This window comes from Neoarius graeffei, chromosome 20 (assembly GCF_027579695.1).
Source record: "Neoarius graeffei isolate fNeoGra1 chromosome 20, fNeoGra1.pri, whole genome shotgun sequence".
Lineage (NCBI taxonomy): Eukaryota > Metazoa > Chordata > Actinopteri > Siluriformes > Ariidae > Neoarius > Neoarius graeffei.
This window is the reverse complement of record NC_083588.1, coordinates 40,633,465-40,651,787: the sequence shown is the minus strand read 5'-3', so window position 1 is coordinate 40,651,787 and position 18,323 is coordinate 40,633,465. Positions and strand designations below refer to the sequence as shown.

Sequence of the window (18,323 nt, the reverse complement as noted above, 5' to 3'; positions counted from 1 at the left end):
GACTTTTGCACAGTACTGTGTTGGACTTTTTTTTTTTTTTAATTGACAGTGCTATGGCGTTTTGCAGACGTCATTTGGTATATGGAGAGCACAGGCCAAGCTGCATGAGCAATCCGTAGACCTGACTCAGAAAGTATCAGTGTTCTATCACATAACATCTTGCTGATCCATCTGGCATTTACTTGATTATTGGGTTAGTTTTCTAAGCATTATTGAGCCTATCTAGGACTAAATTGAGTAATTTTGGCTAATCTTCTCTGCACTTGGATTTCAGGAAATTATTTGTGGCTTATGGTTATGTTTGCCATTCCTCTGTGAGCTGTAGCCACCCAGTGAACGCGTCCCATCCAGTTGCTTTTGATATGCTCTTTCCTGGAGCGATTCCAGAAATCTAAGTATGCGTGTTCATCGCTGTTATCAAATGTTTTTGGAACGTGATTGGTGTGGACAGCTGAAGGAAGAAGCATTCACCCATATTCTGTTATGTCACTATCACGTACTGTCTAATGGCAGAGCTAGACTCACAGTAATGATAATAAGGAGTTATATGGCCAGACAGTCTGGGTTTAGGATAGTGTCTGAGATCTTAGTGCAGTGCAAAATGCTTGATGCAGAGGGATATGGCCACTGGTTTAACATAGTGCTTCACACATCTAGTTCACTGGTGCCTTGTCCACCTGCACAAACATCTCCATTCAATTCAAAACGTACACATTTCAGTGAAGCCATATTGTACCACATTTCATTATTATGGCACAAATGAACAAAAATGCTTTTATTCATCCATTTAATTATTATTCATGGGCTGGCATATTTCCAGAGATATGTAGCACAAGCAATAGCATTAACAATTATATAAAATATATTGTTACATTGTCGAAATGGTCATGTAGTCGCTTTTATCAGATACATCAGGGGTTTGGGGGAGGGACGTACCTTCTGCCTGTTTTCAGGATTCATCTCATTCATCTCATTATCTCTAGCCGCTTTATCCTGTTCTACAGGGTCGCAGGCAAGCTGGAGCCTATCCCAGCTGACTACGGGTGAAAGGCGGGGTACACCCTGGACAAGTCGCCAGGTCATCACAGGGCTGACACATAGACACACAACCATTCACACTCACATTCACACCTACGGTCAATTTAGAGTCACCAGTTAACCTAACCTGCATGTCTTTGGACTGTGGGGGAAACCGGAGCACCCGGAGGAAACCCACGCGGACACGGGGAGAACATGCAAACTCCACACAGAAAGGCCCTCGCCGGCCACGGGGCTCGAACCCGGACTTTCTTGCTGTGAGGTGACAGCGCTAACCACTACACCACCGTGCCGCCCGTTTTCAAGATTCAAAATGTCCAAATAGTCAATGAACAGATAATTGGTTAAAGGAGAACTGAAGGCAAATTTTTTATTATCAAAATTCTATTAATCTCATTTTATTAAATATCGGAATGCATTTCTGACAGCTATTTTGTCACTGCTATAGCAAGTTATGAGTGTTTGAAATATGCTCTGTAATATCTCAGTCCATATGTAATGTAATATGCAATGGCCGTAAACGAGATTCGTTGAGACCTGTGCGGGACATCGTAGGACGGAAGTAAAACGTACAGCGGAAATCAAAGTGACCAACATCTGCCAACGTCGTCAAAAGACGCGCCCGCCGTCTTTTGAATGCTGACGTAATCAAACTGGAAGTTTTGTTTGTTTTAATAGCGATCAGGAAAGTTTGAAAAAAGTAGGCAGTAATCGTCATTTAAACTTGTTTTTTGTGCAATATTTCGTTTGGAAAACAGTTTTCAAAGTGGCGGCACTGACACCTGGCTGACGCGTCACATTTTGAAGTCTCGCACAAGTCTCGTGAAGATCGCGCGGATAAGCGACGCCTGCTGTGGACCAAACCAACTCAGTTCAACATGGCTAAAAACTGAATAGGCCGATAAGTCTCATCTCATCTCATCTCATCTCATTATCTCTAGCCACTTTATCCTGTTCTACAGGGTCGCAGGCAAGCTGGAGCCTATCCCAGCTGACTACGGGCGAAAGGCGGGGTACACCCTGGACAAGTCGCCAGGTCATCACAGGGCTGACACATAGACACAGACAACCATTCACACTCACATTCACACCTACGGTCAATTTAGAGTCACCAGTTAACCTAACCTGCATGTCTTTGGACTGTGGGGGAAACCGGAGCACCCGGAGGAAACCCACGCGGACACGGGGAGAACATGCAAACTCCGCACAGAAAGGCCCTCGCCGGCCACGGGGCTCGAACCCGGACCTTCTTGCTGTGAGGCGACAGCGCTAACCACTATACCACCGTGCCGCCCAGGCCGATAAGTATAATATTTAATTGCGATTAATTGCCAATACGAGTCACGATATAAGGTTACTAAAACCGAAAACGTAATTGAATAACACGTTAATTAAGAAATAAAGCAAGTTTAAAAATGACTCCAGTTCCCCTTTAACTCCTAGAAGAGAGAAGACAAAAAAGGTCTTTATTATTGGCGTAATCAAGCTTTTTTCCACTGCAGTGAATATTTCCTCCTGTTGGTGGTGCATGTGTTACTTTGACAGACTAATAAAGAGAAAAATAAAGAAATATTTAACACAGCGACAGCTATACTGAATGTCAACTCAGCATTTTAACCTGTAACCTTACTGTAGCAGTGTCATCAGTTAAACTGCATCCAAGCTGCATGAAAACTCTAACTGCAACAGAGCATACACCTGAAGAAAAGGGGTTAATCTGTAGTCTGCTGAACAATAGGAGCTACACTGCTAATGGCAGGACTGATGTCATGCTTCCTCTGAGCAGCGACATGCTCACATCTGTAAAATCAACAAAGCATAACATATAAAACATAACATTTTGCACATACGGTCATTGCTGTTCGTGATGATAAATTTGACCTGTGTACGGTATGATGCTGACTGAATAAATATTCTTAAAAGTAAAAGATTCTCTCCTATCGAGAAGAGAAACCTAGATGGTTACTGTATATGAGGAAATGCTGACATCTGCATACATACAGTGGTGCTTGAAAGTTTGTGAACCCTTTAGAATTTTCTAGATTTCAGCATAAATATGAACTAAAATATCATCAGATTTTCACACAAGTCCTAAAAGTAGATAAAGAGAACCCAGTTAAACAAATGAGACAAAAATATTATACTTGGTCATTTATTTATTGAGGAAAATGATCCAATATTACATATCTGTGAGTGGCAAAAGTATGTGAACCTCTAGGATTAGCAGTTAATTTGAAGGTGAAATTCGAGTCAGGTGTTTTCACTCAATGGGATGACAGTCAGGTGTGAGTGGGCACCCTGTTTTATTTAAAGAACAGGGATCTATCAAAGACTGATCTTCACAACACACGTTTGTGGAAGTGAATCATGGCACGAACAAAGGAGATTTCTGAGGACCTCAGAAAAAGCGTTGTTGATGCTCATCAGACTGGAAAAGTTTACAAAACCATCTCTAAAGAGTTTGGACTCCACCAATCCACAGTCAGACAGATTGTGTAGAAATGGAGGAAATTCAAGACCATTGTTACCCTCCCCAGGAGTGGTCGACCAACAAAGATCACTCCAAGAGCAAGGTGTGTAATAGTCAGCGAGGTCACAAAAGACCCCAGCGTAAATTGTAAGCAACTGAAGGCCTCTCTCACACTGGCTAATGTTAATGTTCCTGAGGCCATCATCAGGAGAACACTGAACAACAATGGTGTGCATGGCAGGGTTGTAAGGAGAAAACCACTGCTCTCCAAAAAGAACATTGCTGCTCGTCTGCAGTTTGCTAAAGATCATGTGGACAAGCCAGAAGGCTATTGGAAAAAGGCTTTGTGGACGATGAGACCAAAATAGAACTTTTTGGTTTAAATGAGAAGCATTATGTTTGGAGAAAGGAAAACATTGCATTCCAGCATAAGAACCTTATCCCATCTGCGAAACATGGTGGCAGTAGTATCATGGTTTGGGCCTGTTTTGCTGCATCTGGGCCAGGACGGCTTGCCATCATTGATGGAACAATGAATTTTGAATTATACCAGCGAATTCTAAAGGAAAATGTCAGGACATCTGTCCATGAACTGAATCTCAAGAGAAGGTGGGTCATGCAGTAAGACAACGACCCTAAGCACACAAATCGTTCTACCAAAGAATGGTTAAAGAAGAATAAAGTTAATGTTTTGGAATGGCCAAGTCAAAGTCCTGACCTTAATCCAATGGAAATGTTGTGGAAGGACCTGAAGCGAGCAGTTCATGTGATGAAACCCACCAACATCCCAGAGTTGAAGCTGTTCTGTACGGAGGAATGGGCTAAAATTCCTCCAAGCCGGTGTGCAGGACTGATCAACAGTTACCGGAAACGTTTAGTTGCAGTTATTTCTGCACAAGGGGGTCACACCAGATACTGAAAGCAAAGGTTCACATACTTTTGCCACTCACAGATATGTAATATTGGATCATTTTCCTCAATAAATAAATGACCAAGTACAATATTTTTGTCTCATTTGTTTAACTGGGTTCTCTTGATCTACTTTTAGGCCTTGTGTGAAAATCTAAAGATGCTTTAGGTCATATTTATGCAGAAATCTAGAAAATTCTAAAGGGTTCACAAACTTTCAAGCACCACTGTAATAAATCAGCATTTAAAGCTTTCAGAAGCCATAGCCTAATGGTTAGAGAAGCAGCTTTGGGACCAAAAGGTTGCTGCTTCAATTCCCTGGACCAGCAACCTAACCTCCTACTGCTCTCCAGGCGGCTCTGGGTACGTTGTATGTTGCTCTGGGTAAGAGTGTGTGTGTGTGTCAGGTCTATTGACGATATTACTTACATGCGTATTGTGACTAATAGTCTAACTCCAGTACACATCTTCACAAACACACTCTTACTCACCCACCCTGACACATTTTGCAATCTGTGTGTCCTTGGTTGGCTCGAACTCGTGGCCTGTCAACACCATAATGTGTCGCATCAGTCATTACAGCACTGCTTCGTTCTGTACAGAGCACATATTGTGTGTGTGCGTGCGCGTATGTTAGAGAGGGTGGGCAACAAAGATAATGAATGAGAATGTAAATGAGATGGAAGGAACAAGAGAAGGTTAGTGAGCAGCCCTTGAAGACCCAGCTGTTAATGCATCATCAGAAATGTGGCTGAGCAGGACGAAAATGGGGGTGAGTCAGGGAGAAAGAGATTTAGGATGTCGTGAGAGCCCATCAAAAATGACGGGGTCAGCTGACCAGGCTGTTACCATGGAGTTGTGGGAGTGAGGTGAGCGAGCATGTGCACTCAGATAGACTGCGGATCACTGGTCATGTTTCTGATACTGCTGTTTGTAAGCCTGTGTGTGTGTGTTGAGATAGTTTTGTGTGTCATGCTGTGCTTACTATTTCTCCCCAAGTGCTAGGTGATCAGCTAGATGCTTACTGAAGTGAAATGCAAGCAAAAGATAACCTTCCTGACACATAGTTACTCTTGGAATGTGTGTGTGGTACTGTAGGTTTTGGAGGCTCTTGCACATTGGCCAGTGTAACAGAACCAAGCAAGATTGTACACGATTTGGCTTGGCTGTATGTGTGTATTCATTTGTCCGAGTATGTGAGACTGAGTGTGACTTTGCTGTCATATTACCCTCTCTCACTTGCCAGCTGGAGGCTTAAATTGAAAAACAGATTAAATCTGAACGCTCCAAACTGTGATATCTGGTCCTGCAGCTTTTATCTCGACCCCCCAGACAGCCTGTCAAAAGGCTAGTGTGATTTTGGCTGGAGCTCCTCTGTCATCGTCCATCAGCACAGCGTCAGTCAAATGCTACCGTTAAAGGACATGGGACATGGATTTTTTTCTGGGTATAATTATGTATAAAGGACATAAGAAATGCCATCTAAATCACTGCAGGGCGTCAAAAATGTGAAAATCATCACATTATTCAACTTTTTTATACATCAGCGTAAAACAATGATTCGTTAATTAGCTAGGTGGTCACGTGACCCGTGACGTCACAAAAACTTTCCAAGGAGCCAGCGCTTGGGTATCTAATGTAAACAGGTTACCGAAATGGACACCATCGACAGTGATATTCCCGATGTTTCACAGAGATGTGAAGTTAGACCCTATCAATTCGAACCGATAGCTGGAAATTCACATGAACATGGATCTTGTCTTTACTCTGACGGGTCAGATGATTCTGAGAGTGAGAGTTTATTCAATCCCCATGAAACTGAAAGCGGTCGGCTCGATAACACTTCCTGGTAAGTTAAAAACAATTCTGCTCAAAGGCTAATGATCTGTTGAAAGAAGTATTATTTTTGTATCATACATTGAAAGTTGGGCGGCACGGTGGTGTAGTGGTTAGCGCTGTCACCTCACAGCAAGAAGGTCCTGGGTTCGAGCCCCGGGGCCGGCGAGGGCCTTTCTGTGCGGAGTTTGCATGTTCTCCCCGTGTCCGCGTGGGTTTCCTCCGGGTGCTCCGGTTTCCCCCACAGTCCAAAGACATGCAGGTTAGGTTAACTGGTGACTCTAAATTGACCGTAGGTGTGAATGTGAGTGTGAATGGTTGTCTGTGTCTATGTGTCAGCCCTGTGATGACCTGGCGACTTGTCCAGGGTGTACCCCGCCTTTCGCCCGTAGTCAGCTGGGATAGGCTCCAGCTTGCCTGCGACCCTGTAGAACAGGATAAAGCGGCTAGAGATAATGAGATGAGATGAGACATTGAAAGTTCATCATAGATCTAGCTAAAGTCCGTTGCAAGCTAGTTTTTTTTTGCTGATATTTTTCGAGATTGATTGAGATACAATGCTTCCAGAGTCCGAGATGAAAACATTCAAAATGGCGAAACGAGTCAGAATTATGATAATCAATAATTGATACACCCAAAATTATAATACTAATCCTTACCGCATGAGGCCCATGGTAAAACCACACTTCCAGGAGGGGCTGCCGTCTGCCTCCCAAGCCGGCCGAGAGCGCTCCTCGTCGGGCACGGCCAGGCGGGCGAATGCCCTGGTCCGTCCGCCCTGTCTAAAAAAATGGTACAACTCCGAGTGAAGGTATCAATGCGCTGTCGAAGCGCGCAGAAGGTGTTAGTACGCCTGTCATTGTAGTGCGGACTTTCCATAGCATAGAAAATCGCCACGTTTCAATTTGTGTAACTGAACTTTGTTTCATGTCACTGGTCATATAAACCTATGTAAACAGGAAAAACGCGGAAGAGTTTGGTCGCATCTAACTACAGCCCCAAAAAATACCATTGGCCATACTGAGCCTAGCTACATTGCTAACAGGAGTGACAGCGCGTCTGACTGACTGGGAGGTCGCAATACATCATGATGTTCAATGTACGTTAAACACTCTAAAAACGAAACAATTTTCTTGTCATCCAAGACACAAAAACTATTTTGTCGCATTCGTCATCATCACGATTCATACTTTTCCATATTCATCTACCCACTTGTGCTGTACCCGAAAGTTTTTGTGATGTATGATCACGTGACAGCGGCTCTTCCGGTTGTAAAATATGCATGTCGGAGCTCGAGCAGAAATGCCATATAATCATCACGAATATAACGATTTTGCTGAATTTAATAGATAATTTTGTATTTGTTGATGCAATTATTTCATATTTTTAATGGAAAGAAACTGATATAGCGTGCTTTTATGTTTCATGTCCCATGTCCTTTAATGCTACACTGTAAGAAGTGATTTTGGAGAGTGGTAAATATAATCTATGCAAACCAGATAAAATTTAGTCGATTATTGCAGTCAGCCAAGGAATTATAAAGTAATGGGTAAATTATATGCTAACTATTCGTTAACAGTAACAACCGTTACATGGAAAAATACGGTAAAATATACCCCAAAGCCATGAGTCCTGTGCTCCAAATTGCGCATGCATCAGACCGCGCATTTGAGTGAGCGGTACAGGGAACTCTCGGACTGCCATCTTCCTCTCCCCGGCTGTTAGTTTAGTGAGTTACACTACCGTTCAAAAGTTTGGGGTCACTTTGAAATGTCCTTATTTTTGAAAGAAAAGCACTGTTCTTTTCAATGAAGATCACTTTAAACTAATCAGAAATCCACTCTATACATTGCTAATGTGGTAAATGACTATTCTAGCTGCAAATGTCTGGTTTTTGGTGCAATATCTCCATAGGTGTATAGAGGCCCATTTCCAGCAACTCTCACTCCAGTGTTCTAATGGTACAATGTGTTTGCTCATTGCCTCAGAAGGCTAATGGATGATTAGAAAACCCTTGTACAATCATGTTAGCACAGCTGAAAACAGTTGAGCTCTTTAGAGAAGCTATAAAACTGACCTTCCTTTGAGCAGATTGAGTTTCTGGAGCATCACATTTGTGGGGTCGATTAAATGCTCAAAATGGCCAGAAAAATGTCTTGACTATATTTTCTATTCATTTTACAACTTATGGTGGTAAATAAAAGTGTGACTTTTCATGGAAAACACAAAATTGTCTGGGTGACCCCAAACTTTTGAACGGTAGTGTATAAAACAGGTTCATTACTTGAAATATTGTGTGAAGCTGTTGTACTGCACTTTATTTTGTGTTTTTTGATCATTTGGTGCATCATTGCTGCATATAAACAAGGCGGTTCAGTTATTTGTTGTATGTATGCATCTGGACTGCAGATTTGGTCCGTCCAGAAACAACATTTGAAGCTGTTAGTTAGTGAGTTATAAAACAGGTTCATTACTTGAAATGTTGTGTGAAGCTGTTGTACTGCACTTTATTCTGTGGTTTTTTTTTTTTTTTTTTTTTGATGATTTTATGGATTAAAAACATTGAGATGATGAACCATCTGAAAGTCTTTTTTTGGGGGGTACATCTTACCTTCTCCAAATAAGTAATGGTTACTAAGTGATATTAATTACCTTTGATTAGTAATTATCAGGGCGGCACGGTGGTGTAGTGGTTAGCGCTGTCGCCTCACAGCAAGAAGGTCCTGGGTTCGAGCCCCGGGGCCGGCGAGGGCCTTTCTGTGTGGAGTTTGCATGTTCTCCCCGTGTCTGCGTGGGTTTCCTCCGGGTGCTCCGGTTTCCCCCACAGTCCAAAGACATGCAGGTTAGGTTAACTGGTGACTCTAAATTGACCGTAGGTGTGAATGTGAGTGTGAATGGTTGTCTGTGTCTATGTGTCAGCCCTGTGATGACCTGGCGACTTGTCCAGGGTGTACCCCGCCTTTCGCCCGTAGTCAGCTGGGATAGGCTCCAGCTTGCCTGCGACCCTGTAGAAGGATAAAGCGGCTAGAGATAATGAGATGAGATGAGTAATTATCAGGTATTACCTACTAGCAAACAAGAGTTAATTTTACCCAATTTCAATGAGAAAGTAGCTGTTGAATAGATACATAAATGTGAGGTAAATTTTACCCAATTTATTTAAGTATTTCATAGCTTTTTATTTTAGTTATTTTATACTCAATATATGGAATTAAATCTACCCCAAAGAAGTCAATGCAAATTGTTACCTCAGATTTATTGGGTAAATTCTATAGGTTACTTTTTTCAGTGTATGTGTTTACATACAGATATTTACTACAGTACACCAGAACATGTAATATAACTCCTAAAGAATACTAATGTATGTAGAATAATTGTTTTATATTTCTAAATACTGTAAATTTAGTCACTCTGTACCAGAGGTATTCTACAATAATTCATGAAGGTCCAGTTACATGAAATTCCAAACGTCTGGATAAATCCATACAGTACTTCTCTGTCCAATCTTCTTGAAAAATATTGTATTTTGACATGACTATCTTTTTATTGCTCACAAAGCCTTTTTTTTTACAAGCCATATCTTCACTTCAGTAATTATGCAAGAGAACGTAAATCTATAAATTCTTCTCTTTCTCAACATGTTGCTTTCAAGCTATACTGCCTTTCAGATTTTTCAAGTGTAGGTCATAAAAAGAATTTTCCCTGACACCCAATTTATTTCTGTTTAGTGGACTGAAAGCTATTGAATTCGAATCACAGACTTCCAATTTTATTTTATTTATTTATTTATTTTGGGGCGGCACGGTGGTGTAGTGGTTAGCGCTGTCGCCTCACAGCAAGAAGGTCCGAGTTTGAGCCCCGTGGCCGAAGAGAGCCTTTCTGTGCGGAGTTTGCATGTTCTCCCCGTGTCCGCGTGGGTTTCCTCCGGGTGCTCCGGTTTCCCCCACAGTCCAAAGACATGCAGGTTAGGTTAACTGGTGACTCTAAATTGACCGTAGGTGTGAATGTGAGTGTGAATGGTTGTCTGTGTCTCTCAGTGCATTTACATGCACATAGAGAAAATCGAATTTCTGCTGTAGCTCGACTGAAATCGAAGTTCTAAATGCCATGGAAACACCTTAGCTCGGCTGAAATTGAACCGAACTGGATTTCTCGTAATCGAGCTACGCAACCTAGATTATGCGATTGTAGCCGAGCTACTTAGTGCATGTAAACCCTATTGAGCTACGTAGTCAAGCTACTTACTTCAGCACTGCCCCTTCCGGAAGTGACGAGTGACGAGACCACAAGCAGGAAACACAACAGCCTCGGTCGGCATGACAACAGTAGTAGAAACGTGCACTTCTGGAGCAATGAGGAGATAGAGTTCATGCTCATTCAGCTTAAGGAGTTGAATATATATAATATAATATAATATAATATAATATAATATATAATTAGGGCTGTCAAAAGATTAATTTTCTTGATCGCAACTAATCTCAGAAATTTCATAGTTAATCGCGATTAATCTTGATTTACTTTGCATGTGTAAAATTGATATTTTGCAGTAAGACCGTTCGAATCTAAAGTTAAACCCACAATGCAAAGTATTTCTGACCATTGTGTCTTAAATTGGAATAAAATGAAGACAGAGACAAAAGCAGAATTTATCTTTTGGCCTTTTTTATTTCAAAAAGAGTGTAGAGAAAGGAAAACAAGTATTAAGAATGAATGACTGGCTACTGCTTGACACAGGGTGCATTTTACTCTCGTCTTGTCGACTTGTCCGTCTGGATGTTTTTTAAATTCAAACAAACCATTCAGAGGTCCAGAAAACCGTTGCTTATCCATCACAAAAGAGGACTAAACTGAAGACAACAGCGTGTCCTTCCATGCCGATGCCAACGACTCGATGGAAACCACACGCTTCCGCTCGAGCTGCCTACGGATGCATAGAAGGAACAAAAGACTAGCAAACTCGAAATAGCGCGTTTAACCGAAAATGAGTTTAATTAATACAACCAGAGGAGCTGCATGTGGATGGTAGAAGTGCAGAAAATGCTGGTAAACTCTGATCGCGATTAAAAAAAAAATATTCGCGATCACAATTTACATTAATCTAATCGCGATTAACGCGTTAATATTCCCAGCCCTAAATATAATATAATATAATCTCATCTCATCTCATTATCTCTAGCCGCTTTATCCTTCTACAGGGTCGCAGGCAAGCTGGAGCCTATCCCAGCTGACTACGGGCGAAAGGCGGGGTACACCCTGGACAAGTCGCCAGGTCATCACAGGGCTGACACATAGACACAGACAACCATTCACACTCACATTCACACCTACGGTCAATTTAGAGTCACCAGTTAACCTAACCTGCATGTCTTTGGACTGTGGGGGAAACCGGAGCACCCGGAGGAAACCCACGCGGACACGGGGAGAACATGCAAACTCCACACAGAAAGGCCCTCGCCAGCCCCGGGGCTCGAACCCAGGACCTTCTTGCTGTGAGGCGACAGCGCTAACCACTACACCACCGTGCCGCCTAATATAATATAATATAATATAATATATCTCAATGTTGCTGTCCTCGTCGTTGTTCTTCTCGTGAACACGGAACTGATAACTTTGTTTATACTCTTGAATAGCTCTTCTTCATGATGACAACCGGAAGTGTACCAACACGATGGGGCGTGTAGCGCCACCTGTGGCTCGGGTGCACAATGTACCTCACACAATAGCTCGATTTCCTTGTGTGCATGTAGGATTGGATTTCTCTGGCACCCCTGCTGGGACCCTTAGCTCGATTACTGACAGTAGCTCGATTTGGATGTGCATGTAAACGCACTGTATGTGTCAGCCCTGTGATGACCTGGCGACTTGTCCAGGGTGTACCCCACCTTTCGCCCATAGTCAGCTGGGATAGGCTCCAGCTTGCCTGCGACCCTCTAGAACAGGATAAAACGGCTAGAGATAATGAGATGAGATTTATTTATTTTTAAATAGAACAATTAATGACTTTAGGGCCACGTGGCCCTAAATTCTCCACTATTTTTTCCTGCTTCACCATGACCCAATACAAGATACTACATCATGCATCACGTGATGGGCTTTCCCCATTCGCGCAAGGCATTGTGGGATACAAATTTGAAACAGGAGAGAAAAATGGAGGACGTGAGTGTGCAAATGAAACGTGAAAGACCGACTACAGTAACGGAATGCGAGATGATGTTATGTTGCGACGGAAAGGAAATGCAGGACCAAACTAACAAATATCGGCACTCAGCGAGTGCGATCAGCGGTGTGATCAGCGGTTCGTTTAGTGACAGAATGATGTAACTGTCAGTGCACAGTCAAAGGTAAACCTGTAGATGGCAGTACTGCAACACTGTGGATGTCAGCTGCTGTAAAACCTAAAAAAAGAAGGTGGTAAACCTGCGCATGTGCACACGGACTTCCTCTGTCTGCTTGACTGCGCGAAGCGAGTGATTTCATGCACATTATTTGCTAGGGAATCCCCTCAAATTAAATAACTTCCCAGTCACTGAAGGGCCCGGTTTTTGTTTGTTTGGGTTTTTTTTTTTTAGATATTGCAGAAATAAACATGTATCACAATGACCAAATATCAGAGGGAACTAAATTTCACCAATTTTATCACATCAAAAGGCCGCATCACTTTAAAGTAAATAATTTACATAAATACTGCAACAGGGGATCTGCTACAGACACTGTGCTGGTTCTTGTTTAGAAAAGTGGAGTCCCTGAAATAGTTTATTTTAACACATTGTTCTGTTCTAGCTGCTGAAATACTTCACTCAATCTGTGAGTTGATGACGCCTTCACTATACCTTTATACTCATTAACAATGCCAGGATCCATAAATATAGATGAATATGCAGCTGAGAAATACTATCACATCCTGCTCTTTACCCAACTTAGCTAGCCAGCTGCTAGAAAACTAGCTCAAGCTTGGAACAAAACATAATTCACCATAAAAACTCAGATATTTACTGCTGAGCACAGACATGTTTACATCAGACGACCATGGTAGTCTTTTAAAACGAGTCATCACTTTAAACTTGTCTTTCCTGAAGAGTTCATTTAGCTAGGTTTGTAATTAGCTGAGCTAGTTTGCCAATGTTGCTGTATCAGGCTATATATAGCGTATATCTCATAACATGCAGGTTTTTTGTGTACTTTTGTTGGTTAATTTGGTCAAACTGTGTGTTATGGAATGTTCCCAACAGCAGTAGCAAAAGTTGAAGTATTATAAAATATAAAAACATAAGTAAATAAATGCCATGCAATTTATTTAATTACATTAAAAAATAGAATCAATTTCAGGTTCAGTTGACCAGTCAGGGAACATGATTTTGATATTTGCTCAAAATACATTTTAGTTGTCTAAAACAGCGCATGAAAAAACTTTAAATTTTTGAAGATTTTTTTTTTGTTCACATCCATACATGTTCCTACTTAAATGGCCAGACATTGGGTGTCTCATGGACATACAGTGGTGCTTGAAAGTTTGTGAACCCTTTAGAATTTTCGATATTTCTGCATAAATATGACCCAAAACATCATCAGATTTTCACACAAGTCCTAAAAGTAGATAAAGAGAACCCAGTTAAACAAACGAGACAAAAATATTATACTTGGTCATTTATTTATTGAGGAAAATGATCCAATAGTACACATCTGTGAGTGGCAAAAGTATGTGAACCTCTAGGGTTAGCAGTTCATTTGAAGGTGAAATTAGAGTCAGGTGTTTTCAATCAATGGGATGACAATCAGGTGTGAGTGGGCACTCTGTTTTATTTAAAGAACAGGGATCTATCAAAGTCTGATCTTCCCAACACATGTTTGGGGAAGTGCATCATGGCACGAACAAAGATTAAAACCATCTCTAAAGAGTTTGGACTCCACCAATCCACAGTCAGACAGACTGTACAAATGGAGGAAATTCAAGACCATTGTTACCCTCCCCAAGAGTGGTCGACCAACAAAGATCACTCCAAGAGCAAGGCGTGTAATAGTCGGTGAGGTCACAAAAGACCCCAGGGTAACTTCTAAGCAACTGAAGGCCTCTCTCACATTGGCTAATGTTAATATTCATGAGTCCACCATCAGGAGAACACTGAACAACAATGGTGTGCATGGCAGGGTTGCAAGAAGAAAGCCACTGCTCTCCAAAAAGAACATTGCTGCTCGTCTGCACTTTGCTAAAGATCACGTGGACAAGCCAGACAGTTATTGGAAAAATGTTTTGTGGACGGATGAGACCAAAATAGAACTTTTTGGTTTAAATGAGAAGCGTTACGTTTGGAGAAAGGAAAACACTGCATTCCAGCATAAGAACCTTATCCCATCTGTGAAATATGGTGGTGGTAGTATCATGGTTTGGGGCTGTTTTGCTGCATCTGGGCCAGGACGGCTTGCCATCATTGATGGAACAATGAATTCTGAATTATACCAGTGAATTCTAAAGGAAAATGTCAGGACATCTGTCCATGAACTGAATCTCAAGATAAGGTGGGTCATGCAGCAAGACAACGACCCTAAGCACACAAGTCGTTCTACCAAAGAATGGTTAAAGAAGAATAAAGTTCATGTTTTGGAATGGCCAAGTCAAAATCCTGACCTTAATCCATTCAAAATGTTGTGGAAGGACCTGAAGCGAGCAGTTCATGTGAGGAAACCCACCAACATCCCAGAGTTGAAGCTGTTCTGTACGGAGGAATGGGTTAAAATTCCTCCAAGCCGGTGTGCAGGACTGATCAACAGTTACCGCAAACGTTTAGTTGCAGTTATTTCTGCACAAGGGGGTCACACCAGATACTGAAAGCAAAGCTTCACGTACTTTTGCCACTCACAGATATGTAATATTGGATTATTTTCCTCAATAAATAAATGACCAAGTATGATATTTTTGTCTCATTTGTTTAACTGGGTTCTCTTTATCTACTTTTAGGACTTGTGTGAAAATCTGATGATGTTTTAGGTCATATTTATGCAGAAATATAGAAAATTCCAAAGGGTTCACAAACCTTTAAGCACCACTGTACAGATTAGGGTTTGAACCAACCTACATGATACAGATAGGATCTACTAGTTGTTTGGTTCCTGTAGATGTCTAAACTGTATCACTGTATCATATAGACATTGATTTTATATTCTCAGCAATTTATCTCAAGATATATCAAACAGAATTCATTTGTGGATCAATGATATATTACATTACAGGCATATAGCAGACGCTCTTATCCAGGGGGTTAGATGCCTTGCTCAGGGGCACTTCAGCCATTCCTGCTAGTCCAAGGAATCATACCAGTGACCTTTTGGTCCCAAAGCTGCTTCTCTAACCATTAGGCCATGGCTTCCCCTACATTAGCCTCTTAGCATACAAGCTTAGCTCTGATCTCATATTTGACATTTCCAAAGCTGTTGAACTTACTCACTGAGCTGAAAGATAATGCTCTGAAAAAGTCTCATGGAAAGATGACTTTTGCATGTTTTAACCAATTTAACCCCAACACGAATCTCTATATTAAGAACCAACATTCCAAAAGGAGTTATTAATTTAAAAAGCACATTTTGAGCTTGTGGATACTTTAAGAATGAGTGATATTATCGTTCAAATCAAAGAGAACCTTTTAATATCACTGCTGAGATTTAGTTGTATGGGGGGGGTTTCCCCTCATAGCAGCAACAATGAAAGATGATTCACACACCATTAAAACCATTTTCATCCTGGTCTTTCACAGGAGGCGATGTGCTCTAGTGCTCACACACAGCAGCCACAAAATTAAAATCAACCGCCAGGAGGCATATCCTGTTTTAGTGTTTTGAAACATCCAGATAAACTGACATGGGAAATGAATAGAATCTAAATGGGCCACAAAAGTCTCTATTATTTGCACTAGAGGAAGACACAAAGCTTCTTTTCATGCTGCATTGCTGACGTTGCTCTGCTTTTAAATCAGACACTGTTTCCATGCCTCATTTCTCCTTCGTGTCCTAAAATTTCCTAACGTATCTTTCATAAAACAGCAAGCTGGCAAGATTATATCGCCATCATAACGGTTGTACCACTGCTTGGGTCCTGTAGGTGGCGCCCCCTTGAGTGAGCTGTCATGGCCGTCCTCACTGGCTGTGGTGGCTGTCTCCTTCTCTGGCCTCTTCACGTTCATCTTCCTCATGCTTGCCTGTTTGTGCTGCAAGAAAGGAGACATCAGCTTCAAGGTGAGTGTGCCCTCCTTGCTGACTTGTTTCATCCATCAAACTGGTTGGAAAAATTAGAAGTGGGTGAGAAATTAAATCTTGAGGTTTTGGCTTTAGCAGGATTTTTTTTATAGTGAAACGAGCAGTATCAGAGTTTTCGCAGCGAGATAAAGACCCTGATTGATTTCTTAGCACAGACAGAGGAAGTGAAACAACTCAAGTTGTGGCCCGGTTGACAATAACTCATGACATCTCGTGACAATATTAGTCGTGCCTGTTCTCATTCCCAATCGTACACCACCCCCATATCCTGTTTTTAAACATAAAACACTTTATATTCTATAGAAACATTGGATTGTTAAAGGCAGCTCAATCAGCATGACTCATTTTATTATGTAAAACCAATATACCACCAAACCTAACTTAAGAAGTAACCAAAACTACAGGAAAACAAAAGAAGTGTTCAAGTCCCTTGACAGCAATCCACAGCCAGCATTAACAGCAAGCCTGCCAACCTTAACACACTTTTTTTTTCTTTGTAATTTGAGTGATTTCTATCAAGGTAAAGGTGATTTCTGCGTGTGCGTGTGTGTGTGTGTGTGTGTGTTTCTTGATGTAAAATAAAATTCATCATTGTACGTTTGACCTGGATAACATAAGACAAGTATATAGTTAACCTCACTTAACCATATTTATTAGGCATGCATTGATTGATTTTTTTTTATCTAATTATTTATTAACCAACCCCCCCCCCCAGCAATTTAAACCTACAATGAAATATTAAATCAAGCAATGTACAAATAATTGTAATAATTATAAGAAGTACAAAGTGATTAAAAATGCAGTTGGTGTCCTCCGCTGTCATGCAGTGCTAAAGGCTCAGACACGTTTAATCTTTTTGAGCGGCAGAAAATCAACAGTGAAAATGTCAGCCATGTGGAACCGTTTAATTTTCTAAGCGGGACATGAGACAAGCGATTTCAAAAAGGACTGATTTTATCAATGATCAAAAAACTGAAAGTCACTGACACTGTTTATCTGTGCATGAGAACATGTTTTGATCCTGGTTTCAGGGATCAATAAATCAGTAACGTATTGAAAATATCTGTACTGTACTGTACTCTCAAGCCCCAACTCATTGCTTATCTTCAGGTTTGGAAACGCTGTAATAGCCTTGTGTTATACACCTAATTACAGAATATACAAGATTTAGCATGGCAGGATAGCTTAGCATCCCTATTGCAATTAATATGCAAGCTGAGTGGGATGTTGCTGTAGCCTTGGACAAATTCATGTTTAAAAATTGGCTGGTTTTCTTTTTATTGCTACATATCGGTGCAAACAAACCAAGATAATCCATACACCTAGTGCTATTTTACTGTTTGGAAATCATACATACACAGAATCAGGCTTGTACAACTAGTACTCGAGTCTGACTCATGCCCTAGTTTTAAGGACTCGTGACTCGACTTGGACTTGAGCACTGATGACTCGGACTCATGCATTAACTGCATTCGGACTCGTAAATTGGAGACGAGGACTCGGATTTTTTCATTATTTTTTGTAACATGCCATAATAATTTGGCATAAGATATTTATATCTACATTAATTTTTGTATTAATTTCGTGCAAGAGTGTCACCCCTGCGCTCCTTGGCGGGGTGCATCAGATAGACTCTCGGGTGTGCTCTCCAGACAGCGCACGTGCCAAGTGGACTCTCATGCGCCGTAAACAACTCTCACCTGCACAAGATTAAGGCGCAATCCACGTGCCTATATAAAAACTGTGAAAACACACTTACTTTGCAAAGTATTGAGTTGCGTTGCTGACACGTTACCGAGCCTTATTTCCTTGTTTGGTTTCCTGA

The 18,323-nt window shown here is 41.3% G+C and overlaps 1 protein-coding gene across 5 annotated transcripts in view; it reads left to right on the top strand.

The window, feature by feature from the left end:
* aatka (apoptosis-associated tyrosine kinase a) overlaps window positions 1-18,323 on the top strand; it is a 79,378-nt gene that overhangs the window by 19,917 nt on the left and 41,138 nt on the right. For all 5 annotated transcript variants that reach the window (XM_060901718.1, XM_060901717.1, XM_060901719.1 and 2 more), the window contains exon 2: window positions 16,344-16,477. In XM_060901718.1, coding sequence (XP_060757701.1) covers window positions 16,344-16,477 — 134 coding nt within the window. The remainder of the gene's footprint in view (window positions 1-16,343; window positions 16,478-18,323) is intronic.